Source organism: Alexandromys fortis, unplaced genomic scaffold (genome assembly GCF_014885135.2).
Source record: "Alexandromys fortis isolate MF-2015 unplaced genomic scaffold, M_Fortis_MF-2015_v1.1 scaffold_15, whole genome shotgun sequence".
In the NCBI taxonomy this organism is placed as follows: Eukaryota; Metazoa; Chordata; class Mammalia; order Rodentia; family Cricetidae; genus Alexandromys; species Alexandromys fortis.
The window spans coordinates 16,876,008-16,898,506 of NW_026067911.1; the positions used below are offsets into that span (position 1 = coordinate 16,876,008).

Genomic DNA, 22,499 nt, shown 5'->3' on the forward strand with positions numbered 1-22,499 from the left:
CGCTATTAACTAGGTATTACCTTTTTATTTGAGGTGTGTAAATAATTTTCCAATACAAAAATAAAATTCTTACTGTTTGCATTCCTTGTGTCTACATGCAGACATCTCCTGATAAAGTGGATTATGAATATAGTGAACTCCTTTTATATCAAAATCAAGTTCTTCGGGAAGCAGGTCTCTATAGAGAAGCCTTGGAACATCTTTGTACCTATGAAAAGCAGATTTGTGATAAACTTGCTGTAGAAGAAACTAAAGGTAATTTAAAAACTATATCATTGGGCTGGAGAGATGGCTCAGTGGTTAAGAGCATTGCCTGTTCTTCCAAAGGTCCTGAGTTCAATTCCCAGCAACCACATGGTGGCTCACAACCATCTGTAAAGCGGTCTGGTGCCCTCTTCTGGCCTGCAGACATGCACACAGACAGAATATTGCATGCACAACAAATAAATAAATAAATAAATAAATAAATAAATAAATAAATAAATATTTTTTAAAAAAAACCTATATCATTGTAACTTTTAATTATAGCCAAAAGTGGGCTCAAAATTCATATTTTCTGCTGACAGTCACATATAATTCAGCTTGTTGATGATGGGAAAATGTATCATTCATGCATTTTATAGAATTTATGTTCTCATCATATATTAAATGATGAGCATTGCTGATTAAGGAGGAAAATCGCAAAAAAAATCATTTAATAAAATGACATTGGTAAAATGTTTCTGTTTTTGATTTTCTTTAAAGGGGGGCTGTGCTTTGCCCTCTTGGCTAGTCTTAAACCCCTGGGCTCAGTGGTCCTTATTCTCTAACTGGGAGTAATTGAGACTACAGGGTTAGGCTAACACCCAATGTGAGCATGACAGAGAAGCTGGGAACTCAGAAGAACACTATGCACTGTGAAACAATTCAAAATGAGGCTTTGAAGAGAATTTTTGTGGGAAAATTTTTCTCAGGTATTTTAATTTTTATCTTTTTTGTTAAATAGGGGAACTTCTGTTGCAGTTGTGTCGTTTGGAAGATGCTGCTGATGTTTATAGAGGATTACAAGAGAGGAATCCTGAAAATTGGGCCTATTACAAAGGCTTAGAAAAAGCACTGAAGCCAGGTAGTGTTATTTATAGCCACTGAATTCATCCTTTCCTTTTCTTTTTTGCGGGGGTTGGGGGAGGGTTTGTGCAAGACAAGATTTCTCTGTGTAGCCCTGGCTGACCTGGAACCTTTGTAGAGACAAAGCTGACCTCAAACTCACAGAGATCTGCTTGCCTCTGCCTCCTGAGTGCCTGGATTAAAGGCGTGCACCACCACAGCCCGTCCTCCCCCCCCCCCCACACGTCCTTTTCTTAATATATGTTTTATTAACTATTTGTAAAGTGCAGCTAGAAAAGTAGTGGTTAGGGCTGTACAGAATCTAGAGCCAGGCACACCTTCAGTCAGTACCTAGGAAGTGAATTCTAGGCCAGCCATGGCTATATAGTGAGACTATGTCTCTAGAAAACTAACCAAATAAAAGAAACACAAATTAGTTTAAAGTCTAACATGCTAATTTTCTTTTAGTTCATGTTTATAACTGCTGTACTTGAGAGGATGAGGTAGGAAAATTTTGAGTTTAAGGCCAACCTAGGTTGGAAAAGTAGGTTCAAAGCCAGATTTTACATGCTGATACCCAAAAATAACAGCAAAACAAGGATCCAAAATTTAAATGGACAAGTATACTTCTCAGTTATATAAAAGATTGAGAATATTCTGAAATCTACTTTTACAAGATGATGGAATTGCTAGAAAATGGCCAGTGAGATGACCAGTGGGTAAAGGTACTTACAAGCCTAGTGTGATCTTATCTTAGTACCTGGGACTCACGTGGTGTAAGAAGAGACTTGACTCCCAATCTTTAACCTTAAAATGTGTACAGTGGCATGTAAATGATGTGTGTGCACCCTCTCCCAAAACACACCGATACTACACTCAAATAAGTAAATGCCATAAGTTTAAATTTTTGTGTATATGAATGGTTTGCCTGCATGTATGTGTGTGTACCACTTTTAGCATGCCTGATACCCATGGTGGACAGACCTCCTTGGCCTGGAATTAAAATGGTTGTGAGCTGTGCTTAGAATCAAAGCCAGGTGTTCTGAAAGAGCATCTTAACCATAGAGCCATTCTTCTGCACCATGGATTCTTTTAGCTAAAAAAAAGAAACTGCCAGGCACAGTAACACATACCTTTAATCCTAGTATTTGGAAAGCAGAGGCAGACAGATTTCTGAATTTGAGGATAGGCTGTCTACATATAGTGATTTTTAGGCCAACAAGGGTGATATAGTGAGGCCCTGTCAAGAAAGAAAGAAAGAAAGAAAGAAAGAAAGAAAGAGAGAGAGAGAGAGAGAGAGAGAGAGAGAGAGAGAGAGAGAGAGAGAGAGAGAGAGAGAGAGAGAGAGAGAGAGAGAGAGAGAAAGGGAGAGAGAAAGAGAGAAAGAGAGAGAAAGAAAAAGAAAGAAATGAAGAAAGGATTTGAAATAATTTCTTTCTTGTAAAGGATCTTACTGTGTCTTCCTGGCTGCCTCAGATTCAGAGATCACCTGCCCCTGCATTCTGAGTACTGATATTAAAGGCATGCACCATCATACCCAGCCAGAAATAACTTCTGGGGGAGAAAGGATAAATGCATACTAACTTTGAAATCATGAAAGGGAAGTGTAAATTTCCTTACTGTAATGGGCCTGTCTTTCTGAGAGAAGAAACAATTAGAACCTCTGGTCAGCTGTGGCAGGCAGGGCAGTTTGTACAGCTGTATGAATGTCGGCATGCTTCACATGCATCATGGTTTTGTGTTAAATTTCCATCTCTTTCTCTCTCCCATAAATGGACTGAAAAAGCAAGAGAAATCACAACATCAGCAACAGCCTTACATACCTATGTTCATTAAAGTAGAAGCTGACACACAGGGAACAAAGCAGGTGAAGTTTCTAAAGTGTGCAAAAAGAAGAAAGGTTTAGGGACATCTGCAAGCTGGGAGGCCTCAGCATGGACTACTATTAGAGAGTTAGATCTTCCAGATACTGAGAATAGAAATGATAACCAAAAATAATACGTTAGCTCAGTGTGGTGGTTCATGTCTCTAATCCACATCTTAGAAGGAAGAGGCTATGCAGAGAAACCTTGCCTTGAAAAAAAAACAAAAGAACAAACACCACATAAGAAAATTTCACCCACACAATCTGGTTTTACTCAATTCCTTTTAAGGCTGGTGTAGTGGACCATTCTTGATGTCATTGCTACATATAGGAGAAACATTTGCTGGTGATTACTTTAACCAGGAACTTACACTTTCATAGGAACTTCATCATTCCATGTTAGATAATGGAGATAATCTAAGACAGGGATTTATGACCGTGAAACATAGTTATGAGAAATATTTATTAGAAATCTGAAATAAAAATCTTAAGTTACATTATTTTAAAAACGATACTTATGTGTGTATGTGGGAGGAGGAATGTTGGTGGATGCCAGAAGAGGGCTTTGTATCCTCTGGTCTCCATTACAGACAGCTGTGAGCTGCCTGAAGTGGGTGCTGGGATCTCAATTTGGAGAATTCTAGATCACAGATCACATTCCTGAAGTAAAGATCTGAACAGATCAGGTTAGGAGGACACATCAAACAAATGGAAATGGTAGATTAAACTAAGGACTGGCTTTCTGCTGAGAGGAAAAAAAACCCATAAAATATGAAGACATGGAAATAAAGGACAGATCCACACATTCCAAATAATCACAGGAGAGTTAGAGTGGAAAAGCTCAGGAAGCCATGTTCAGTAACTAAGTTTTTTTAAAACGGAGTCCTGAGATTTCGAATTACTTTGTATGGCTAATAGGCTTTTAAAATATGGAAATAATTGGAAATACTTTTAAATGATTGTTGATATAGTTAATTGGCAAAGTTACACATAATTTTCTTGTACAACTTTCCCTTTTGTTTTTCTGTTTGAGACAGAGTCTTGCTATGTAACTCATTGGCTTGAAATTTGCTGTGTAGACTAGGCTGGCCTCAAACTCAGAGATCCACCTGCTTCTGATAGATTAAAGGTACATGTCATCACACCCAGCCAATTGTAAAGAAAACTTGTAATTGGGTAGAAATATGCAGTTTGTAATTACATATAAAAATAAAGTTTTCTCTACTTTTTTTTCTACAGCTAATATGTTTGAACGGCTAAAAATTTATGAGGAGGCCTGGACTAAATACCCCAGGGGGCTGGTGCCAAGAAGGCTACCATTAAACTTTTTATCTGGTAAGTAGAGAATTGCAAAGGAAAGAAAAGAAAATGCTGTTGTGATTTAAGTATGAATATGTATGTATCTGAAGGCCAATGTATGCATTGTAAGAGTTGTCATCAGACTCTTTCTCTTCCAGGAGAGAAGTTTAAGGAGTGTTTGGATAGATTCCTAAGGATGAATTTCAGTAAGGGTTGTCCACCTGTCTTCAATACTCTGAGATCTTTATACAGAGATAAAGAGAAGGTAAAGTCAATAATCATGATGTGTTTGTTCTCTGTGCTCAGGGTCTGCCTGGCTGGCTTTTCATTACCTGGGTCCAGTACTACCTGTTTTGTGAAGCACTGGTTGGCTGACAGCTAACATTTTTTTCTAACCTTTCTTATTGTTAGAAGTCAGAAGTGATTTTTTTTCTTTTCCTTGAAACTAAATTTTAACCTTGTAATCCTCCATTTTTATTCAGTAAACACGTTTTGCCAGAAAATTTTTTTATTTTATTTTATTTTTTGATACGTAGTTTGTCTGTATAACTGCTCTGGCTGTCCTGAAACTCGCTCTGTAGACAAGGCTGGCCTCCTAACTCACAGAGATCCACCTGCCTCCTCTGGGATTAAAGGCATGCGCCACCACTTTCCAGCCTTCAAGTGATTTTTAAGAGGGTATCTTAATCTTTATATTGATTGCTTCTTTGCAACAACGTCACCAAACTAGAGTTAAAAACTTGAAAGACATTGAAAAGAACTAGAAAGGTGGACAAAATTAAGGATGCATAATGTACATGTAATTGGCTGTCTTTTGTGGAAAAGCCCAAGATACAGGCTTTATTGATTTCTCTCTTTTTCTTACATAGGTCACATCCATAAAATCTAACCTATTCTAGTTTTGGAGCAGTGAGAATTGTTTGTGAAGCAGTCTTAAGTATACAATCCCACCATTTTCTTCTAATCTTTACATAATATAATTATAGAAATAATTTTCTTTTTTGTTTTTCTTTTTTTTGTTTGTTTGTTTGTTTTTCGAGACAGGGTTTCTCTGTGGTTTTGGAGCCTGTGCTGGAACTAGCTCTTGTAGACCAGGCTGGTCTCGAACTCACAGAGATCCGCCTACCTCTGCCTCCCAAGTGCTGGGATTAAAGGCGTGAGCCACCACCGCCCGGTCTAGAAATAATTTTCTACTTGTGCTAAGTTTATATAATATTGGATTACATTCTGCATTATGATAGTTCTTTCAGTTGTTACTAAATGCATCTAATTTAAACAGTTTGGGGACATCATAGTCCATCTTGGTATAAGTGTGTAGCCTGACTTGGGAGGAGAGCACAGGTATACCAGAGTAACCTGGCTGTGACCATGCTATGCCTACAGTCTACTCACAAAGAGAACTGTAATAATCTGTTTGTGGGCCATTTAAGAGTTTCTGTAGTAACAGAAATCATTAAGGATGAATTAATCAAATACATCTTGTTTTTAAATTTTGGTTTTAGATTTGGTGCAGGTATTGCGCTATTGCCCAAGTTGGCTAGAATAACTGGGCTCATTTGATCCTCTTGCCCCAGATACTTGAATAGGACTACAGACGTCTACTACTGTTCTTTGCTTAAATTAGGGAATTAATGAAATAAAAGTACTCTATGCTTCTGAGGAAGCCAGAAGTATAGTTAAAATTTAGGAGAAAGTACAACCTGGACAGACAGGTATTTTCCTTAACTTTAAGCACCCCACTTTGCCGGGCTTCAGGGTTAGTGGTATTTCTCCTGAATTATGAGAAGATTCGTTTACCAGACACTTAGAAAAATACCTTTTTCGATGTAGAAAAAGACTATCTCCTGAGTAAACTGGGAGCATGGGGACCATGAGAGGAGAGAAAGGGAGGGGAGCAGAGAAAAATATATACCTCAATAAAAACAATATAGAAAGAAAAGAAAAAAAGAAAGAAAGAGAAAAATGCCCTTTTCTAGCCTTTAGTTCTTTTTATTTATTTGAGACCAGGCTTCATGTCACAAGTTTCAGGCTTGCTACATAGTTGGAGCTGACCTGGACCAAACTCTTGATCCTTCTGCCTCCACGTCTGCCATCATATGCACGTGCCACCGTGCTAGGTCATGGCATTTAATTCTTGATCATAAAGAACAAATGATGACTGTTGGTTTTCTTTACATGTTTTAAGATAAAAATTAATTTAGATGTATGTTACTCATAACATTTCTGTTCAACATTCACCAATTGCTGGTTTAGTTGATGATTCTCTTTTTTTCTATCAGGGAAAGGGACTTAGTAAGGTTTTAGGAGATTGAGTATTAATGTGTATCTTCAGTTTTAGATTTATTTATTATTTTAAAGACAGGGTTTGTTTCTCAGTATAGGCTTGGCTACTCTGGAACTCATCAGTATACTCGGCTGATCTTAAACGCACAAAGATCCACTTGCCTCTGCCTCCTGAAGGCTGGGATTAAATGTTTGTGCCACCACTGCTTGGCTGAGACTTTGCAGGTTTTTGTTTAGAGGTTAAAATACTCATAAAGGGAGGGGATATGTGTTGGAATATTTATTTAGTCTTTTATATAAGGAACATATTTTTCACAAGAGCAGTAACTTTCATTAAAATGTGGTTGTGTTTGTACTCTAGGTGGCAATTGTAGAAGAACTAGTAGTTGGTTATGAAACCTCTCTAAAAAGCTGTCGCTTATTTAACCCCAATGGTAAGTACATAAGTTTTTAATAGACTATGAAATTATTCAGGTTAGTCTTCTTCATTTTGATAGCAAGTATGATGCATTTAATTTCTTTATTATGATGAAGTTCCATTAATTGCACACCATGTTATGATGTTTTATTAAGAATCATATTAATTTATTGGTATGAAAGCTATGTCAGATTTAAAGGTCTATAAAACTTGATTGAATAATACAATGAGCCTCTATTTACTCATCACTTGGCTGCAATAATTTTAAATTCATTGTCTAAACATTTCATCATAGCCTAACTACTCCCCTCTATTCTTTACTTTTATTTTTCTTTTTTGGTTTTTCAAGACAGTATTTTTCTGTTTAGCCCTCGCTGTCCCAGAACTTGATCTGTAGACCAGGCTGGCCTCACACCCACAGAGATTGCCTGCCTCTGCCTCACGAGTGCTAGGATTAAAGACATGTGCCTGACTTTCCCTCTATTCTTAACATTTTTTAAAATTTATTTATTATGTATACATTGTTCTGTTTGTCTGTATGCTTGCTGGTCAGAAGAGGGCACCAGATCTCTTTACAGAACCATGTGGTTGCTGGGAATTGAACTCAAGACCTCTGGAAGAGCAGTCGGTGCTCTTAACCTCTGAGCCATCTCTCCAGCCCTCCTTCTATTCATAAGACCAAAATTTACATTATTCCATGAATTTTTCTACATATCTTAAGTATTTTATTTCAAACAAAACTATAATATCATTTCAACCTAGTGGCATGGGCTTGTAATCCCATCAACTCAGTATTTGAGGCAGGAGATTTTTTTTAAGAAGTTCAATTCCTCTGCATAAGTGAGATCTTGTATCAAAATTTTAAAAAAGAAGGAAAAAGAGGGTTGCTGATACAGCTCAGTTGTAGAGTATTTGCTTGATGTGACTTAGCAGGCCATGGAGTTCAACCTTAAGTATTCCATGCTCCCCTCCAAAAAAATCACAAACAAAACAGGATATCATCATTATGTTTACAGATTAGTACTTTCCTGAATACAGAGATAGCTCAGTTCATTAAGTATTAGTTGGCAAGTGTAAGGACCCCCTCCCCCAGCTTGATTTCAATGCTCACTTTAAAAAAAAAAAAAAGGCAAGGCCTGGTGGCATGTGTTTATGTTCCCGGTGCTGGGGAAGATTTACTGGATAGCATGCCTAGCCTAATTTGCAACCCTTGGGTCCCAGTGAGAGATCCTATCTTAAAAACAAGGTGTTTTGCAATTGAGAAATGACACAGTACTGTCCTCTGTCGTCCACATACATGTGCATTGGGTCACACACAAATAAATGTACATGCACACAAAGTAAATATGTCTTTAATTCTTAATAACCAGCTTACCATCATATTTTCAGTTGTCTTATGTTCTGTTTTTCCCTCCCTTCTAATTCAATCCCTTCTTCCTTTCTCCTTTCCTTTTTTCTCCTTCCCTTTGTTTCTCTCTCTCTCTCTCTCTCTCTCTCTCTCTCTCTCTCTCTCTCTCTCTCTCTCTCTCTCTCTCTCTTTCTTTCTTTCTAATTCATGAGATAGGGTCTTTATAATCCAAGATATTTTAGAACCCATGACAGTTGTCTTAGGATTTCTCTGGCTGTGATAAACACCATAACTAAAAATAACTTGTGGAGAGAAGGGGTTGTTGTAGTTTATAACTCTCAGGTCACTCTCCATAACTGAGGGAAATCAAGGAGTAGGGTAGCAAATAGCTTGGAGGCAGGAACTGGAGCAGAGGTCATGGAGGAGGTCTGCATACTGACTGGCCTGCTTCCTAAGGCTCAACCTGATCTCTTATGTACCACTGCACCACCTTCCTCGGGGTAGGAACACTGACAGTGGACTGGGCCCTCCCACATCAGTCACTAATTTAAAAGATGTACTACAGGCCTGTCCGCAGGCCAGTCTGGTGGAGGTATTTTCTCACTTGGGGCTTCCTCTTCCCAAATCATGCAGTTAGTGTTAAGGTGACATAGCCAGCTCAGCAATATTCCTTCTCTAGTCTCCCAAGTGCTTGAATTATACCACACCCCAGCCCTTTCCTTTTGTTAGTTTGAAGATCTAAGTAACTCTTAAATTTGGTTGTTGTCTTTTTTGTCTCTTTTAATTCATGCTTCTTTATCATCTCTTGAACCTGTGATTTTTTTTAAACTGGATAATGCATTTTCTTAGCCTAGATTTTGATGAATATATATTATTATTATATATATTATTTTTCTGCCTTAGAAATTTCTTTAAATTGGTAGTTCGGTGTAGAAGTGGATTGTCTTCTCCATTGGCCACATAGAAAGTCTGGTTCATTAGTTCTCAACCCTCCTAATGCTGTGACCCTTTAATATAGTTCCTCTGTTGTGTTGATCCTGATCAGTCCTTAAAAATATTTTGTTGCTGCTTTGTAAGTATAATTATGCTATTGTTATGAGTTATAATTAAATATCTCTGTTTCTTAAAGGTCTTAGGCAACCCTTGTAAAAGGATCATTTGACCCCCAAGGGGGTAGTGACCCACAGCTTGAGATCGCTGATCTAATTCTTTTAGTTACAGTACAGATCAGATGCTGGTCAGTAGCACATGTATACAGCTAATGTCTTCTGCCCAGTAGGGCAGCTAGAGAAACATGTCTGTTGCTCTAGAACTCTCTAGCTAATGGTTTGATGAAGGTTGATTATTTGGATCTCCCCCTCTTTCCCTCCCCTTTCTCTCCCTTCCCCTCTATGTCTCTTCCCCCTTTTCTAAGTTGAGTGAGCCAAAATGATTTTCTTCTATCAGTTGGCAAATGTTATTTTAAAAGCTAAATTTTATTTCACTTATTACTTGATTTCCAAAAGTTTCAGCTTGTATGGAGAAAAACAATTTTTTTTTTTCTCTTACGCTGTACTTTGGTTCTTTACCAGTTTTCAAAAGATTACACTGGTTCTTTGCGTCCTCATACTTGGCAAGTAGTTTTATTTTAAAAAATATGAGTTCAGGACCTGGTGATTTCTGAGTTTAGTCTCGGATTGCACATGGTAACAGCACTGAACTTACTGGAGTAAGTTGTCCTCTGACCTCTACGTGTTCACTGGGGCAGGCACACACCCAGGCATACACACTTTCAACAAATCACTATAATAAGTGTTTAAAAGAAAATAATTTATATTAAGCATGCCTGGTATTTATTTATTTAATTATACGTGGCTCCATCTTTCACATGCTGTGGTGGTAGGTGATAACTTACTCGCTGACAAGAGCTTGAGCACTTACCTTGTGCACTGCCACTGAAGATCTGGAATCATTTTCCCCACAGAGCTTCAATAGTGGAATAGCCCACCGTGGGACCTGGGGTGCACATTGCTAGTAAGCTGGCCGTTGTTTCTAGGTCTCAGATTAAATTTTAGCAGTACTTTTAAAAAGGCATACTGTGGTTTCATTGGTTAATTGTCATGATATTCCTTTGGTTATCAGCATTTTTCTACATATTTTACAAATGTGGAAGAGGCTCAATGACATGCCCATGAATATGCAGCACTTGTGTTGCAGCTCTATCAGATGGGAGTTGGTGAGTTCCACTCCTATTATTTTCCTGAGCCACTCTATTTTTATTAGGAAAATAATAAGCAAATAGTTTGAAATCAATTACAGTTTTCAGGTTATAGAAATTTATATTTAAGTACAGAATTTTTGGTGTGTGAATTCTGTGTTTAACTTTCACATTTTCTTATGTTAAAATTACATCTTTAAAAATTATATCTTGTACTAAAATACAGAAGAAATATTTTGTCTTTCTTTGGAAATAGCTTTTATTCAGTTTCTATAGTAATTTTTACATATTCAGCATAATATTAAGACCTGAAAATGTCACCAAAAATAAAAATGTCCATGTCAACAAATATATATGTGGGTTAGTATATTACTTAGAAACTTAATTAGGCAGTTACACTTTTCTTTTTAAAATCTTACTATGCGCAAGGTATTATGCTAAGGAGTGCTTAAGATACAGAATAGAAAACATGCTTTGCTAGGTCTTAATGTGCTTAGCTGTAGATTACATCTAGATACATATAAGCTACTTTAAAACTACTTTCCTTATCAATGGAGAGACCAATATAGGGGAGTGGATATTTTTCTCTTAATGTTTGCGATAGCTAATCTTGATTTTTCTTTCATTTTTCGCTTTCAAGATGATGGAAAGGAGGAACCCCCAACCACGTTACTTTGGGTCCAGTACTATTTGGCGCAGCATTATGATAAAATTGGTCAGCCATCTATTGCTCTGGAATACATAAATACTGCTATTGAAAGTACGCCAACATTGATAGAACTCTTTCTTGTAAAAGCTAAAATATATAAGGTAAAAACTTTTACTTGCCTTTTTTTGTAAGGTAATGATATTAGTCATAATTTTTGTTATTTTACAGCTTCTAGATAGAATAAGTAAAATATCATTCTGTGAGAACTATCAGGCTGATTTGTTCTTGGAATTGTCATGGTTATGTTTGTTTATTTGGTCATTTGTCTAACTATACAAACAATACGTATGTATGTACACACAAGCATGCACACTCAGACTCAAGCTCACATTATCACTGTAACGTGTGTCTGCTAACAGTTAAGTATGTTCACATGTAAGCATCTGATGTTAATTTATTTTGAATATGATGAAATTTATTTTGAATGTACATGTTACCATTTCTTGACTCAGTTCCTGTTACATGTTCTGACATCTTAAAGTTGCCTCATCTCTATCTTATTTGCCATTATATCCATAATCAGATCTTTTAAAGATGTTATTGTATACCAGTAATTATTTAGTAAGAAAATAGTGGAATTAAATAGTATTTCAAAGCAATCCCCCTTTCTTGTACTGGATATTGAATCTAAAGCTTCATACATACTATATAGACATTAACACTAATTCGCACCCACCTGCAAGGGCTTTTTTTTTTTTTAATTACTGCCTTTTATTTTCTTTGAAGCTTGGTCTTTGTAGTCTAGGCTGGCCTCAGAAGTGGGACTTCTGCCTCAGCCTCCAAAGTTCTGGGATTACCAGTGTGCACACCACTATTCTGTGTCCCAGAACTTTAAAAACGTTTCTAAAATTATATTTATTCATTTTGATGGATGCGGCATGTGTGTGTATGTCAGAGGACAACTTATGCAAGTTTTCTATTTCTATCATATGGGTAGAAAGGTTTGAACAGGTCATCGAGCTTGGCGGCAGTTTCTGTTTACCTGCTGAGTGAGCCATCTTTCTTGTTTGCTACCTAACCCCAATGTTTTAAAGTCAAGTTTTACTCAGTTTTGTGGCTTTACCAGAGTATTAGCTAAATGAGTTATGATTAGAATAGTAGGGGATGTCCATTAATTTCTTTGTGACCCGGGCTTGCCTGTTCTGCGAGGCCAACTGGCTGGTGATGTCCAGGAATCTTTGTATTGCCCTCTTCCAGAATTAGAATTAGAGATTCAAGCTACCACAACTCTCTGTTTTACATGGGTGCTGGGATCCAAGTCCAGGTCTTGAGTCAGAAGAATGCCTGTCTTTACTTTCATTTGTTTATTTTAATTATTTTTAGGTTGCAAACTTCTTAACCCAGTACAATTATCATATTTACTGGTTAATTTTGTTTTTGTACTTTCAAGCATGCTGGGAATATTAAAGAAGCTGCCAGGTGGATGGATGAAGCCCAGGCCCTGGACACAGCAGACAGATTTATTAATTCCAAGTGTGCAAAATACATGTTAAAAGCCAATCTGATTAAAGAGGCTGAAGAAATGTGCTCCAAGTTTACAAGGGTTTGTATGACTAATGTTCTGGAACGTAAGCAGGACATAGTTGACTTTGTACTTTTACTTTTTTCTCTTCCAAAGTCAGTTCTTTTATGTGTTTTATGTTTTACTGGCCTGTGTATCTATCTATGAGCCATGTGCTTGCCTGGTGCTCACTGAGGCCAGAAGTGGGCATTGCATTTCCTTGAACTAGAGTTAGAGATGGTCTGGAAGACCACTTAGTTCTTTTAACTGACTGAGCCATTTTTCCAGCCCCCAAAGTTTGTTGTCAGTTTCACAGTTTTCCATATATTAAATTACTGTATTAGAGAAAGAATAGAAACATTGGATAAAATATTTTCTTTTCATATTGTTGGGACAAATTGTTTTTTGTTTTGTTTTGTTTTTGTTTTTTGAGACAGGGTTTCTCTATAGCTTTGGAGCCTGTCCTGGAACTAGCTCTTTTAGACCAGGCTGGCCTCGAACTCACAGAGATCCGCCTGCCTGGGATTAAAGGCGTGCGCCACCGCCACCACTACCTGTCCAAATTAGTTTTAAAACTGGTTTGTAGCACCTGGTCTACAGAGCTAGTTCCAGGACAGGCTCCAAAACCACAGAGAGAGAAACCCTGTCTTGGGGGGGGGGGGGGGGACCAACCAAACAAACAAAAAAAACCTGGTTTGTAGCTAGTTGTAGTTACATAAACCTTTAGGCCCAACATTCTGGAAGCAGAGATATGCAGATCTCTGAGTTTGAGGCCAATCTAGTCTACAAAGGGAGTTCCAAGACAGTCATGGTTATTCAGAGGAACACTTTTAAAGAGCCAAAAGCCAGATGTGGTGCCACACGCCTTTAATCCCAGCACCCAGGAGGCTGAGGCAGATGGATCTCTTGAGTTTGAGGCCAGACTGGTCTGCAGAGTGACGTTCAGGACAGCCAGAGTTACAAAGTGAAGCCATGTCTTGAAAAACCAAACCAACAAAAAAAACTGGCTTGTAATGATTAATGTTGAGAATGTCTTAGGGGCTGTTGGGAGGGAGGGCTGATACTTGTATTACTTATCTGCTGTATGATGTTATTATGTTCATCCCTGTCAGCCAGTTATTATAAATCTTTTGTGGAGTCACTTGCAAAATTATTATCTCTAATGCATAGAAAGAGAACTTAAGCCACTTGGTAGTGGCACACACCTTTAATCCTGGCACTCAGGAGGCAGAGGCTGGTAGATCTCTGAATTTGGGGCCAGCCTGGTCTACAGAGTGAGTTATAGTGAAGCCAGGACTGTTACACAGAGAAACCCTGACTCAGAAAATTATTTCAGAAATTTGATCAGTTGGCCATTATTCCTTTTTAAATATTATGATAACGTGATGTATTTGGTGGGGATTGTCTGGAATCACTATGTGATTTTCATCAGGAAGGAACATCAGCAGTAGAGAACCTGAATGAAATGCAGTGCATGTGGTTCCAGACAGAGTGTGCCCAGGCATACAAAGCAATGAACAAGTTTGGTGAAGCACTTAAGAAATGTCATGAAATTGAGAGAGTAAGTATTTTACATATGTGAACCTCTCTTTTTGTTTGGTTAGATCTTGAAGCCTTTCATATACCCCTCCCCCACATTTATAATTCACAGCATGTGATTTTAGAATGACCAATACCATATTTCAGGTTTTAAAAATGAAAATATTATGCACTGTGTTTCTAGCCATCCTTTGTATTATCTTTTATTTAAGAATCCTTTCCAAAGAGTTTAGGAAACTTGTGTCATGATGATGGTTTTAATGCAGTTTGAACGTTTTAATTGCTTCTGCTTATTCCCTAATACATAAAAACTCATTGATTTCCCAGTCCTGTTCATTGTGTTTTCAGTTCATACCATCTACCCTTGATAAAGATTTGATCTTTAAAACTTTTCCCCTTTGCTTCTGTATGCAGTGCAGCTAATAATTTTCTTACAAAATTATTGTTTTTCAACCCAGGTATGGTAATGTGTGCTATAATCCCAGCACTTGGGAGGTAGAGACAGGAATATCTGGAATTCAAGGCCTAATATCAATGTGTGTTTGAGGTCAGCCTGGGCTACATAAGACCCTGTCTGAACACCATCCCAAATAAAAGTCACTTTTCTGTTACTTCATCTAGATTCATTCCTATGGCTACTGTTTGTGTGTGTGGTTTTATAGATAAATATAGGTTCTATTATTAAGTTTACATTTATAATGCCAAATGTAGACTATTAGTGCTTGGTTGAAGTATGAGGTTGCTGATTTCTTGACTTATTGGCTACTTGATTTTTTTATTTACACACAAGCTGAAAGCTACATAGATAGAGTTCAGATTTAGAGCCTCAGCAAATAACTAATACTATGTGCTGTAATCCCTGCCATAAGTTTTCTAAATAAAACCACTATATGTGCCAACTAGCATCATTATATATACTAGTAGTGGGCAGTTTGTCAGAATAGTTTTACTTGAGTATAATTAAGGAAGAAAGAACATAGTCGAAGCATTATTATCCTTTTTCATTAAATTATTCAGTTCCTCTTGTATGTTCTTTGCTAGGTGGAAGCCAACTGTATTTCTAAAAATGATTTTCTTATTTTTCATTTTATGTTCATTGGTGTTTGGTCTGCATGTATGTCTGTGTGAGGGAGTTGGAGCCTCTGGAACTGGGTTTACAGACAATTTTTGAGCCACCATATGCCTGTTGGGAATTGAATCTGGGTACTCTGCAAGAGCAGCTAGTATTCTTAACCACTGAATTATTTCTCCAATCCCTGCCAAGTATATGTTTTTATATGCAAACTATATCAAATGACTAATTTTTTAATTTTTATTAATTTTTAATTCTGTTGAAATAAGTAATTCCAAGGTTTTGCTTTTATTGTTTTCTTAGACAATGTTATACTCCAGTATGATAATAAAAAGATAATTTTGTTAGCATTTTATAGAAATCACCGATGACCAGTTTGATTTTCATACATACTGTATGAGGAAGATTACCCTTAGATCATATGTGGACTTATTAAAACTAGAAGATGTACTTCGACAGCATCCATTTTACTTCAAAGCAGCAAGAATTGCTATTGAGATCTATTTGAAGCTTCATGACAACCCTCTTACAGATGAGAATAAAGAGCACGAGGCTGATACAGGTATAACATTGAAAGATTTATCATTATTGCTCCTTGTGTTTGTAAGTACTTATGTTCATGAATAATGTAGTTTCCCCCACCCCCATCGATTTTATTGTATATCTTGGTGTGAGGTTGCTATCCAAGACTAAAAAATGATGGGTATTTTGTAAATTTGTCTAAGGAAAAATACCACTTTATGTTTCCAAAATAATGAGACATTTGGTGTTTGGTTTTGATTCGAGAGTTTTGTTTCAGGGGCAACTAAGGATCCAATCCAGTGCTTTTTCCTTACTAGGTATTCTATTACTGAGTTACTTTCCCAGCCAGGGACTTAATTTCAATTAAATGTTTATCTAATGAGGTTGAATTACCTAAGTTTCACATTTAATATCGTATTTACTCAACTATAATACCACAATTCCTAGCCATATAATTAGTGTGCAAACTCCATTAGTGTTGACTCTTTAGTATAACTTGGTACTCCTTTAAAAAGAAAATCTAGTTACATTTATTTGATGCATGCATTTGTGCGAGCATCAGTTCTGTCTTTACACCATGTGAGTTCCGAGAATCTAACGTAGGCTATAAGACTTGACAGCAAGTGTCCTTACCCACTGAGCTACCTCACTTGCTTCTTCTTTAGTAGTAATTTGTAATTAACCCAGTAAAAGATATACTTTTTTTGAACATTAAAATACAACTTAGAATTAAACTAGAAAAATTTCTCAGGAAAAATGTTTCACACCTGTAATCCAAGAAAGTTGTGGTGAGTTCAAGGTCAGTCTGGGCAAAACAGAGAAAACCTGTCATTAAGAAAGAAAAAGATTGTTTTGTCTTTTCGAGACAGGGTTTTCCTGTGTGACACGGAGAGACCGAGTTTGCAAACTTGTATAAAATAAAGGCTCTTTGCTTTTACGTACGGGACTTGGTCTCCTTGTTGGTTTTGGGGGTTGTTGAAATAAGAGGAGCGGCGGGGCTGCGTCCCCAACACCCCGGCCGCTTGGCTAGCTCATGCCCGAAATAAAAACACACAAACTGTATTCATTTAAGAACTGCTTGGCCCATGAACTCTAGCCCTTACAGGCTAATTCTCGCACCTGGACTAGCCCATTTCTAATGATGTGTGTAAGCACCCCAAGGTGCGCTTACCGGGAAGATTCTAGCCTATGTCCATCCTGGTGTCTCTGCTCCAGAGAGCAGAGCTGTTGTCTCTCCGGGAGCAGAGCAGAGTCTGACCTCACTTCCTCTTCCGCCCAGCATCCTATTCTGTTTACTCCTCCCAACAATGTTCTAACCTATGAGGGCCAAGCAGTTTCTTTATTGCTCAGCCAATGAAATCAACAGATTGATATATGACACTCCCACATCAGGGGGTACTTCACGGATCTGGGCATAACAAGGTCTACACATATCAACATGATTTTTTTTATTGTTTTTTACTTTTGAGATAGGATCTCACTCGGCATTCCTGGCTATCCTGGATCTCACTAAGTAGGCTGCAAGGGGAGACTGTTTGGAGAAAAGGAAAAAACAACATAAACATAATAGCATTTATTTGCAAAGGAATGATTTCACTGTCTTCTGCTAGTAAAAATATGAGTCTAGTTGGATAGTGAGTGGTGGCACACACCTTTAATCCCAACACTTGGGAGACAGACAGGTGAATGTCTTGAGTTTGAGGCCAGCCTGTAATATGAGCAAGTTCCAGGACAGCCAAAGCTAAACAGAGAAACCCTGTCTTGGAAAAACAAATACACACAAAATGAAAGTCTAAAAATCTCTCTCTCTCTCTCTCTCTCTCTCTCTCTCTCTCTCTCTCTCTCTCTCTCTCTCAAAACTCTCTCTCTCTCTCTCTCTCTCTAACATAGTTTATTTTATTTTAAATCCAAATTTAATTTGATTCTGCCTATACACTTCCATTGAGAATTTGGTGGCCATTTCTGTGTATTTTGTTACTAGAGTCCACATACACCTTTACCACTTTAGCATCTCCCTTTTGTTGTTTTCTTCACTGAATGGTCTCTGCATTCTGGATTTTAATGTCCATGTTTGCTTTTGTTTCAGCTCCCTGCTACTTTAGATTCTTTCTCTTGCATTTTTATTACAACAAGAAGCAGATGTTACACTCAGTGCTTTGATTAGAAAATCATTTTAGCTAGGTCTCTTAGTTTATTTGATATGTTTTGTTTCACTATTGATGTTTCCTACTTTCTTCACTTTAGCCTGCCCCTCCTCAAGGGTTCTTTTTTTTCTTTCTACCTCTTCCTATTTTCCTATCTTTTCTTTACATGGGGGGGGGGTCTTACTCTAAAGCCCTTGCTAGCCTGACTCACTGTCTAGACCAGGCTAGTCTTGAATTTATAAAGATTGCTTGCTTCTTCTACCGTCCAGGTGCTAGAATTAGAAGAATGTGCCACTATGTTCTGCTCAAAAACCCACAACTAAACAAAAACCGAAAAATTTATGTTAGAACATTCTATTAGAGTGTTATTTTAATATGTAAACAATATTACTATGCACAAAATAAAGTTGGCTTACAATAAATAAAAACCAATTAGGAGCAGGGAGTGGTTAATGGTTAAGATCATGTACTGTTCTTAGAGAGGATTCAAGTTTGGTTCCCAGCACCCATGTTGAGTGGCTCACAGATGCCCATGTCTCTGGCTTCAGGGGTCTGATACTGTCTTTTGGCCTTTATAGGTTATTGTTTTATATGTACCCAATCCCCTCCACATACATATACTTTAAATAGTTAAATAACTAAAGTCTTGTGGGGTAAAAACTAGAGCCTGGTGAGACAGCTCAGCAGTTAAGAACACTTGCTACTCCTGTTTCAGGGGCTACCGTGCTCTCTTCTGACCTAAGGGCACCAGTTACACACACAGTACATATGACAGACAATATATCCTGTCTTAGTCATTGTTTCATTGCTGTGAAATGTCACGAGTAACATGGCGCTGGTGTGTGGGTTCAGGCAGGTGTGTGAAATGAAGACTCAAGACACTTGAGTCTGCTTCTGCAGGGGGCTCTATGAACTGAAGCACCTTTTCTAGCTCTTTCGCTTTTTTTATTTTTCCCTGTGTTTACACTTTAGCTAGTAGATTGCCATATCTCAAAACAAACTGAATGAAGCTTCCAAAAATACAATGCCATGTGCAAATACTTGATTCAGAGGAGCCACAATTTTATGAATTTCCTCTTAACCAATTTTTGCATTAGCTTTGTATCATACCTTGGGAAACTCTCAGACAAGATTCCCATAGGGCAACAAAAGGTATCTGTAACACAAAGGATGGACTAAAGGCTGGATGCTAACTGCAGAGCTAGGCCAGGTATGGCTCAGTGGGGTTTCATGACTAGGAGAGGTTTCTTGCTTTCTCTCTGGTTTCAGGTCAGCAGGATATTACTCCCCAGTAAAAAGACACTGACCAAGATAAGTATTATAAAAGAAACATTTAAGGGAGCTTAGTTCCAATTTCAGTTTATTACCATCATGGTGGGGAGTATGTTTGTAGGCATGGCAGGCCTGGTAGTGGAATAGTTGAGAGCTATATCCTGATTCTTGGGAAGTAAACAGAGAGAGAAAGGAAGAGGGAGGGAGGAGGGGTGCTAGTCCTGACATGGGGATTTGAAACCTCAAAAATCCCCCCACCCTTGCAACATGGCCTTACCTTCTAATCCTTCTCAGATGTGCCATTCTGATGACTACGCATTGAGTTGTATGTGCCTGTGGGCGCCATTCTTATTTAAACCACCACACACCCACACCCATCACATAACATTTTGAAAGTGTCTATGGTAGTTGCAATGACTTACTTGGTTAATATGTTTATAATTCTATTAACATTATTTCCTACAGCAAACATGTCTGACAAAGAGTTAAAGAAACTACGTAATAAACAAAGAAGAGCTCAAAAGAAAGCTCAGATAGAAGAAGAGAAAAAAAATGCAGAGAAAGAAAAGCAGCAGAGAAATCAGAAAAAGAAAAAGGATGATGACGACGAGGAAATTGGAGGCCCCAAAGAAGAACTTATCCCAGAGAAACTAGCCAAGGTATTTTATTGTGCTTAGCACAAGTGAGTGAGTTCATGGCAGGCTTTTGGCAGATATGTATGTACATATGTGTGTGTGTGGCAGTGCTTGTAGAGGTTAGAGGACAATTTGTAGAAAGTCAGGCTCTCCTAACTACTTAACAAAGACCCTATCTGAAAAAAAATTTTAAAGTCTTTATTTTTAAAAACCAGACTTTGATATGTGGATTTTAACCATTGAGCCCAAACCTACCTACTTAAAATCACTTGAGTTATTTTGATAAGTAACCTATCTTTTGATCATAGGAATCCTAGTCTGTAGGGGTAGTAATTGTGTAACTCGTTGTGTTACGTGGATAGAATAAGCATGTTTTAGTATCACTAATCATTTGAAATCTGAAATCTTTTTTTTTTTTTTGCTGCCTTATGTAAGATAATTAGTATATGAAAGGGAGAATTGTAGAATACATTTAGAATTATATAGGACAAGTAGTCAGTACCTTCTCTTAGACATAGCAATAGTGGTATAAGAAAGAGCAGTACAGTTTGGCTCTCATATGGGAATATTAAATGTTTTTACAGTTTGTAACTACTGGGAGAGAACAGTGGTTTCTGAGCTCTCTGCAAAACAGAACTGCTCTGCCAGGCCACCTTTGGAAGGTTTCCTGAGTCTTGACTGCAGTGTTGTTTTTGTGTGCCCAATGTCACAATGTGGGCTAATGATTATTAGAACCAGGGTTGTAGAGTTTCAGGACCAAGTGTTTGTATATGCATTGTTGAGAGAGACATAGTAAAAGGAACTGTTCTCATTGTTCCTCACTTCATAGTATTATTACCTGCTAAGAACATAAGACCCCCTATCTTCTCAAAGATGCCCTTATACAGTAGCATTCCCCTGTATCTGGTAGTGGCAAGGTCAGATTACATCAAGCCATGATTATTAGTTGTAACTTGAAGGCTATTTTAGAAATTGCTGCCAAATATGAGTAAATAACCTAAAGTGCTGTGTGTGTGTGTGTATCAGAAATTAGTGTTAATCAACTCAACATAGAAAAAAAAACATTAAATCATCAGTAATTCTACCCATCGAGAAATGGAAAATGGGGTAGGTTTAGTTAATAAGTTTGGTACTCAGTCAACTAAGGCTAAAATCTGAAGTTTGGTCTTTTTGAGACAGGGTTTCTCTGTAGCTTTGGAGCCTGTCCTGGAACTAGCTCCGGTAGACCAGACTGGCCTGAAACTCACAGAGATCCGCCTGCCTCTACCTCCCGAGTGCTGGGATTAAAGGCATGCGCCACCACTGCCTGACCAGTCTGAAGTTTTGGTAAAAGCTCCTTTAGTTTTTGAGCAGGGGCTCACTCCCACCCAGGCTATCTCAAGCTTGTGGCAATTCTCCTTCTTAAACTCAAGTGCTAGGATTACAAGCATGAGCCATCATACCCAGCATACAGTCTTCAAATTTATAATTTGCTTTGAATTATAGCCATATAATTCAAATATAGACATACTGTATAGGAGTATATCTTTCTGTCTCCCAGCACAGCAACCAAAAAGTTTAAACTACTTAGTATGAGGTGGTAATCTGTATTCGTGAGTTCTTCATGTACTGCTCATGTTTCTCTTTATACTTTCCAAAGACCATCAAACTGTAGTTTTCTTCTACAGGAGTAAATCATTTCTTTTAGATTTATTTTATTTTATGTGTATGAGTATTTTTCTTGTGTGTATGTCTATGCACCACAGGCGTGCCTGGTGCCAGCAGAGGTAAGAAAAGAATGTTGGATCCCCTAGATCTGGAGTTTAGCACATGATTCTAAGCTCCCACGTATAGATGGAGGCTGCTCTTAGGTTTCCTGGCTGCCCGTGCCCTGAATAATCAAACAGAAATTATATAAATTACAGCATTGCTTGACCAATAGCTTAGTCATATTCCTAACTAGCTCTTATATCTTAAATTAACCCATTTCTATTAATCTGTGTATCACCACGAGGTTGTGGCTTACTTGGAAAGGTTCTGGCTACATCTTTCTCCTTTGGCAGGTACATGGCATTTGCTTGACTCTGCCTTCTCTCTCTTCTTCCAGTTTGGCTGTATTCTGCCCTGCCATAGGCCAAAGCAGCTTTATTCATTAGTCAATAAAAGCAACACATACACAGAAGAATATCCCACATCACCCATGTGAGTGCTGGGATCCAATCCTGAGTCCTCTCCTAGAACAAGTGCTCTAATTACTGAGCCATCTCTCCAGCACCTAGTTAGTCATTTTAAAACTGCCCTTCTAGAGGACTGGTACCCATTTCATGGCGTACAGCAGTCTTAACTCCAGTATCAGGGCATCTCAGACTCTTCTGGCCTCTAAGGTCATTGCACACATGTGATGCACAGGCACACATGCAGACAACACCAATATACATAAAAATAATAAAAATTTTAAAAATAATTAAAGTTCTAAAGTTGAAAATTGCTTTTGTATAGCTTATAGGAGGTTAAGATTTGACAGTGTATATCTGAGTAACTGGTAAGTGCTTTTTTTCTATTTTTTTACTTTTGGAAAAAGAAAACAGGAGTTTAAATTAAGTTTATATTTTTCCAGAATCTTACTTCCTT

General features: G+C 37.7%; 1 protein-coding gene across 1 annotated transcript in view; it reads left to right on the plus strand.

Annotated features, from left to right (window-relative positions):
* Positions 1-22,499, plus strand: part of Naa15 (N-alpha-acetyltransferase 15, NatA auxiliary subunit) — a 63,254-nt gene that overhangs the window by 29,731 nt on the left and 11,024 nt on the right. The window contains exons 6-15 of the mRNA XM_050138343.1: positions 102-255; positions 986-1,105; positions 4,190-4,285; positions 4,408-4,514; positions 6,894-6,966; positions 11,136-11,305; positions 12,595-12,747; positions 14,138-14,266; positions 15,665-15,878; positions 19,720-19,913. Coding sequence (XP_049994300.1) covers positions 102-255; positions 986-1,105; positions 4,190-4,285; positions 4,408-4,514; positions 6,894-6,966; positions 11,136-11,305; positions 12,595-12,747; positions 14,138-14,266; positions 15,665-15,878; positions 19,720-19,913 — 1,410 coding nt within the window. The remainder of the gene's footprint in view (positions 1-101; positions 256-985; positions 1,106-4,189; positions 4,286-4,407; positions 4,515-6,893; positions 6,967-11,135; positions 11,306-12,594; positions 12,748-14,137; positions 14,267-15,664; positions 15,879-19,719; positions 19,914-22,499) is intronic.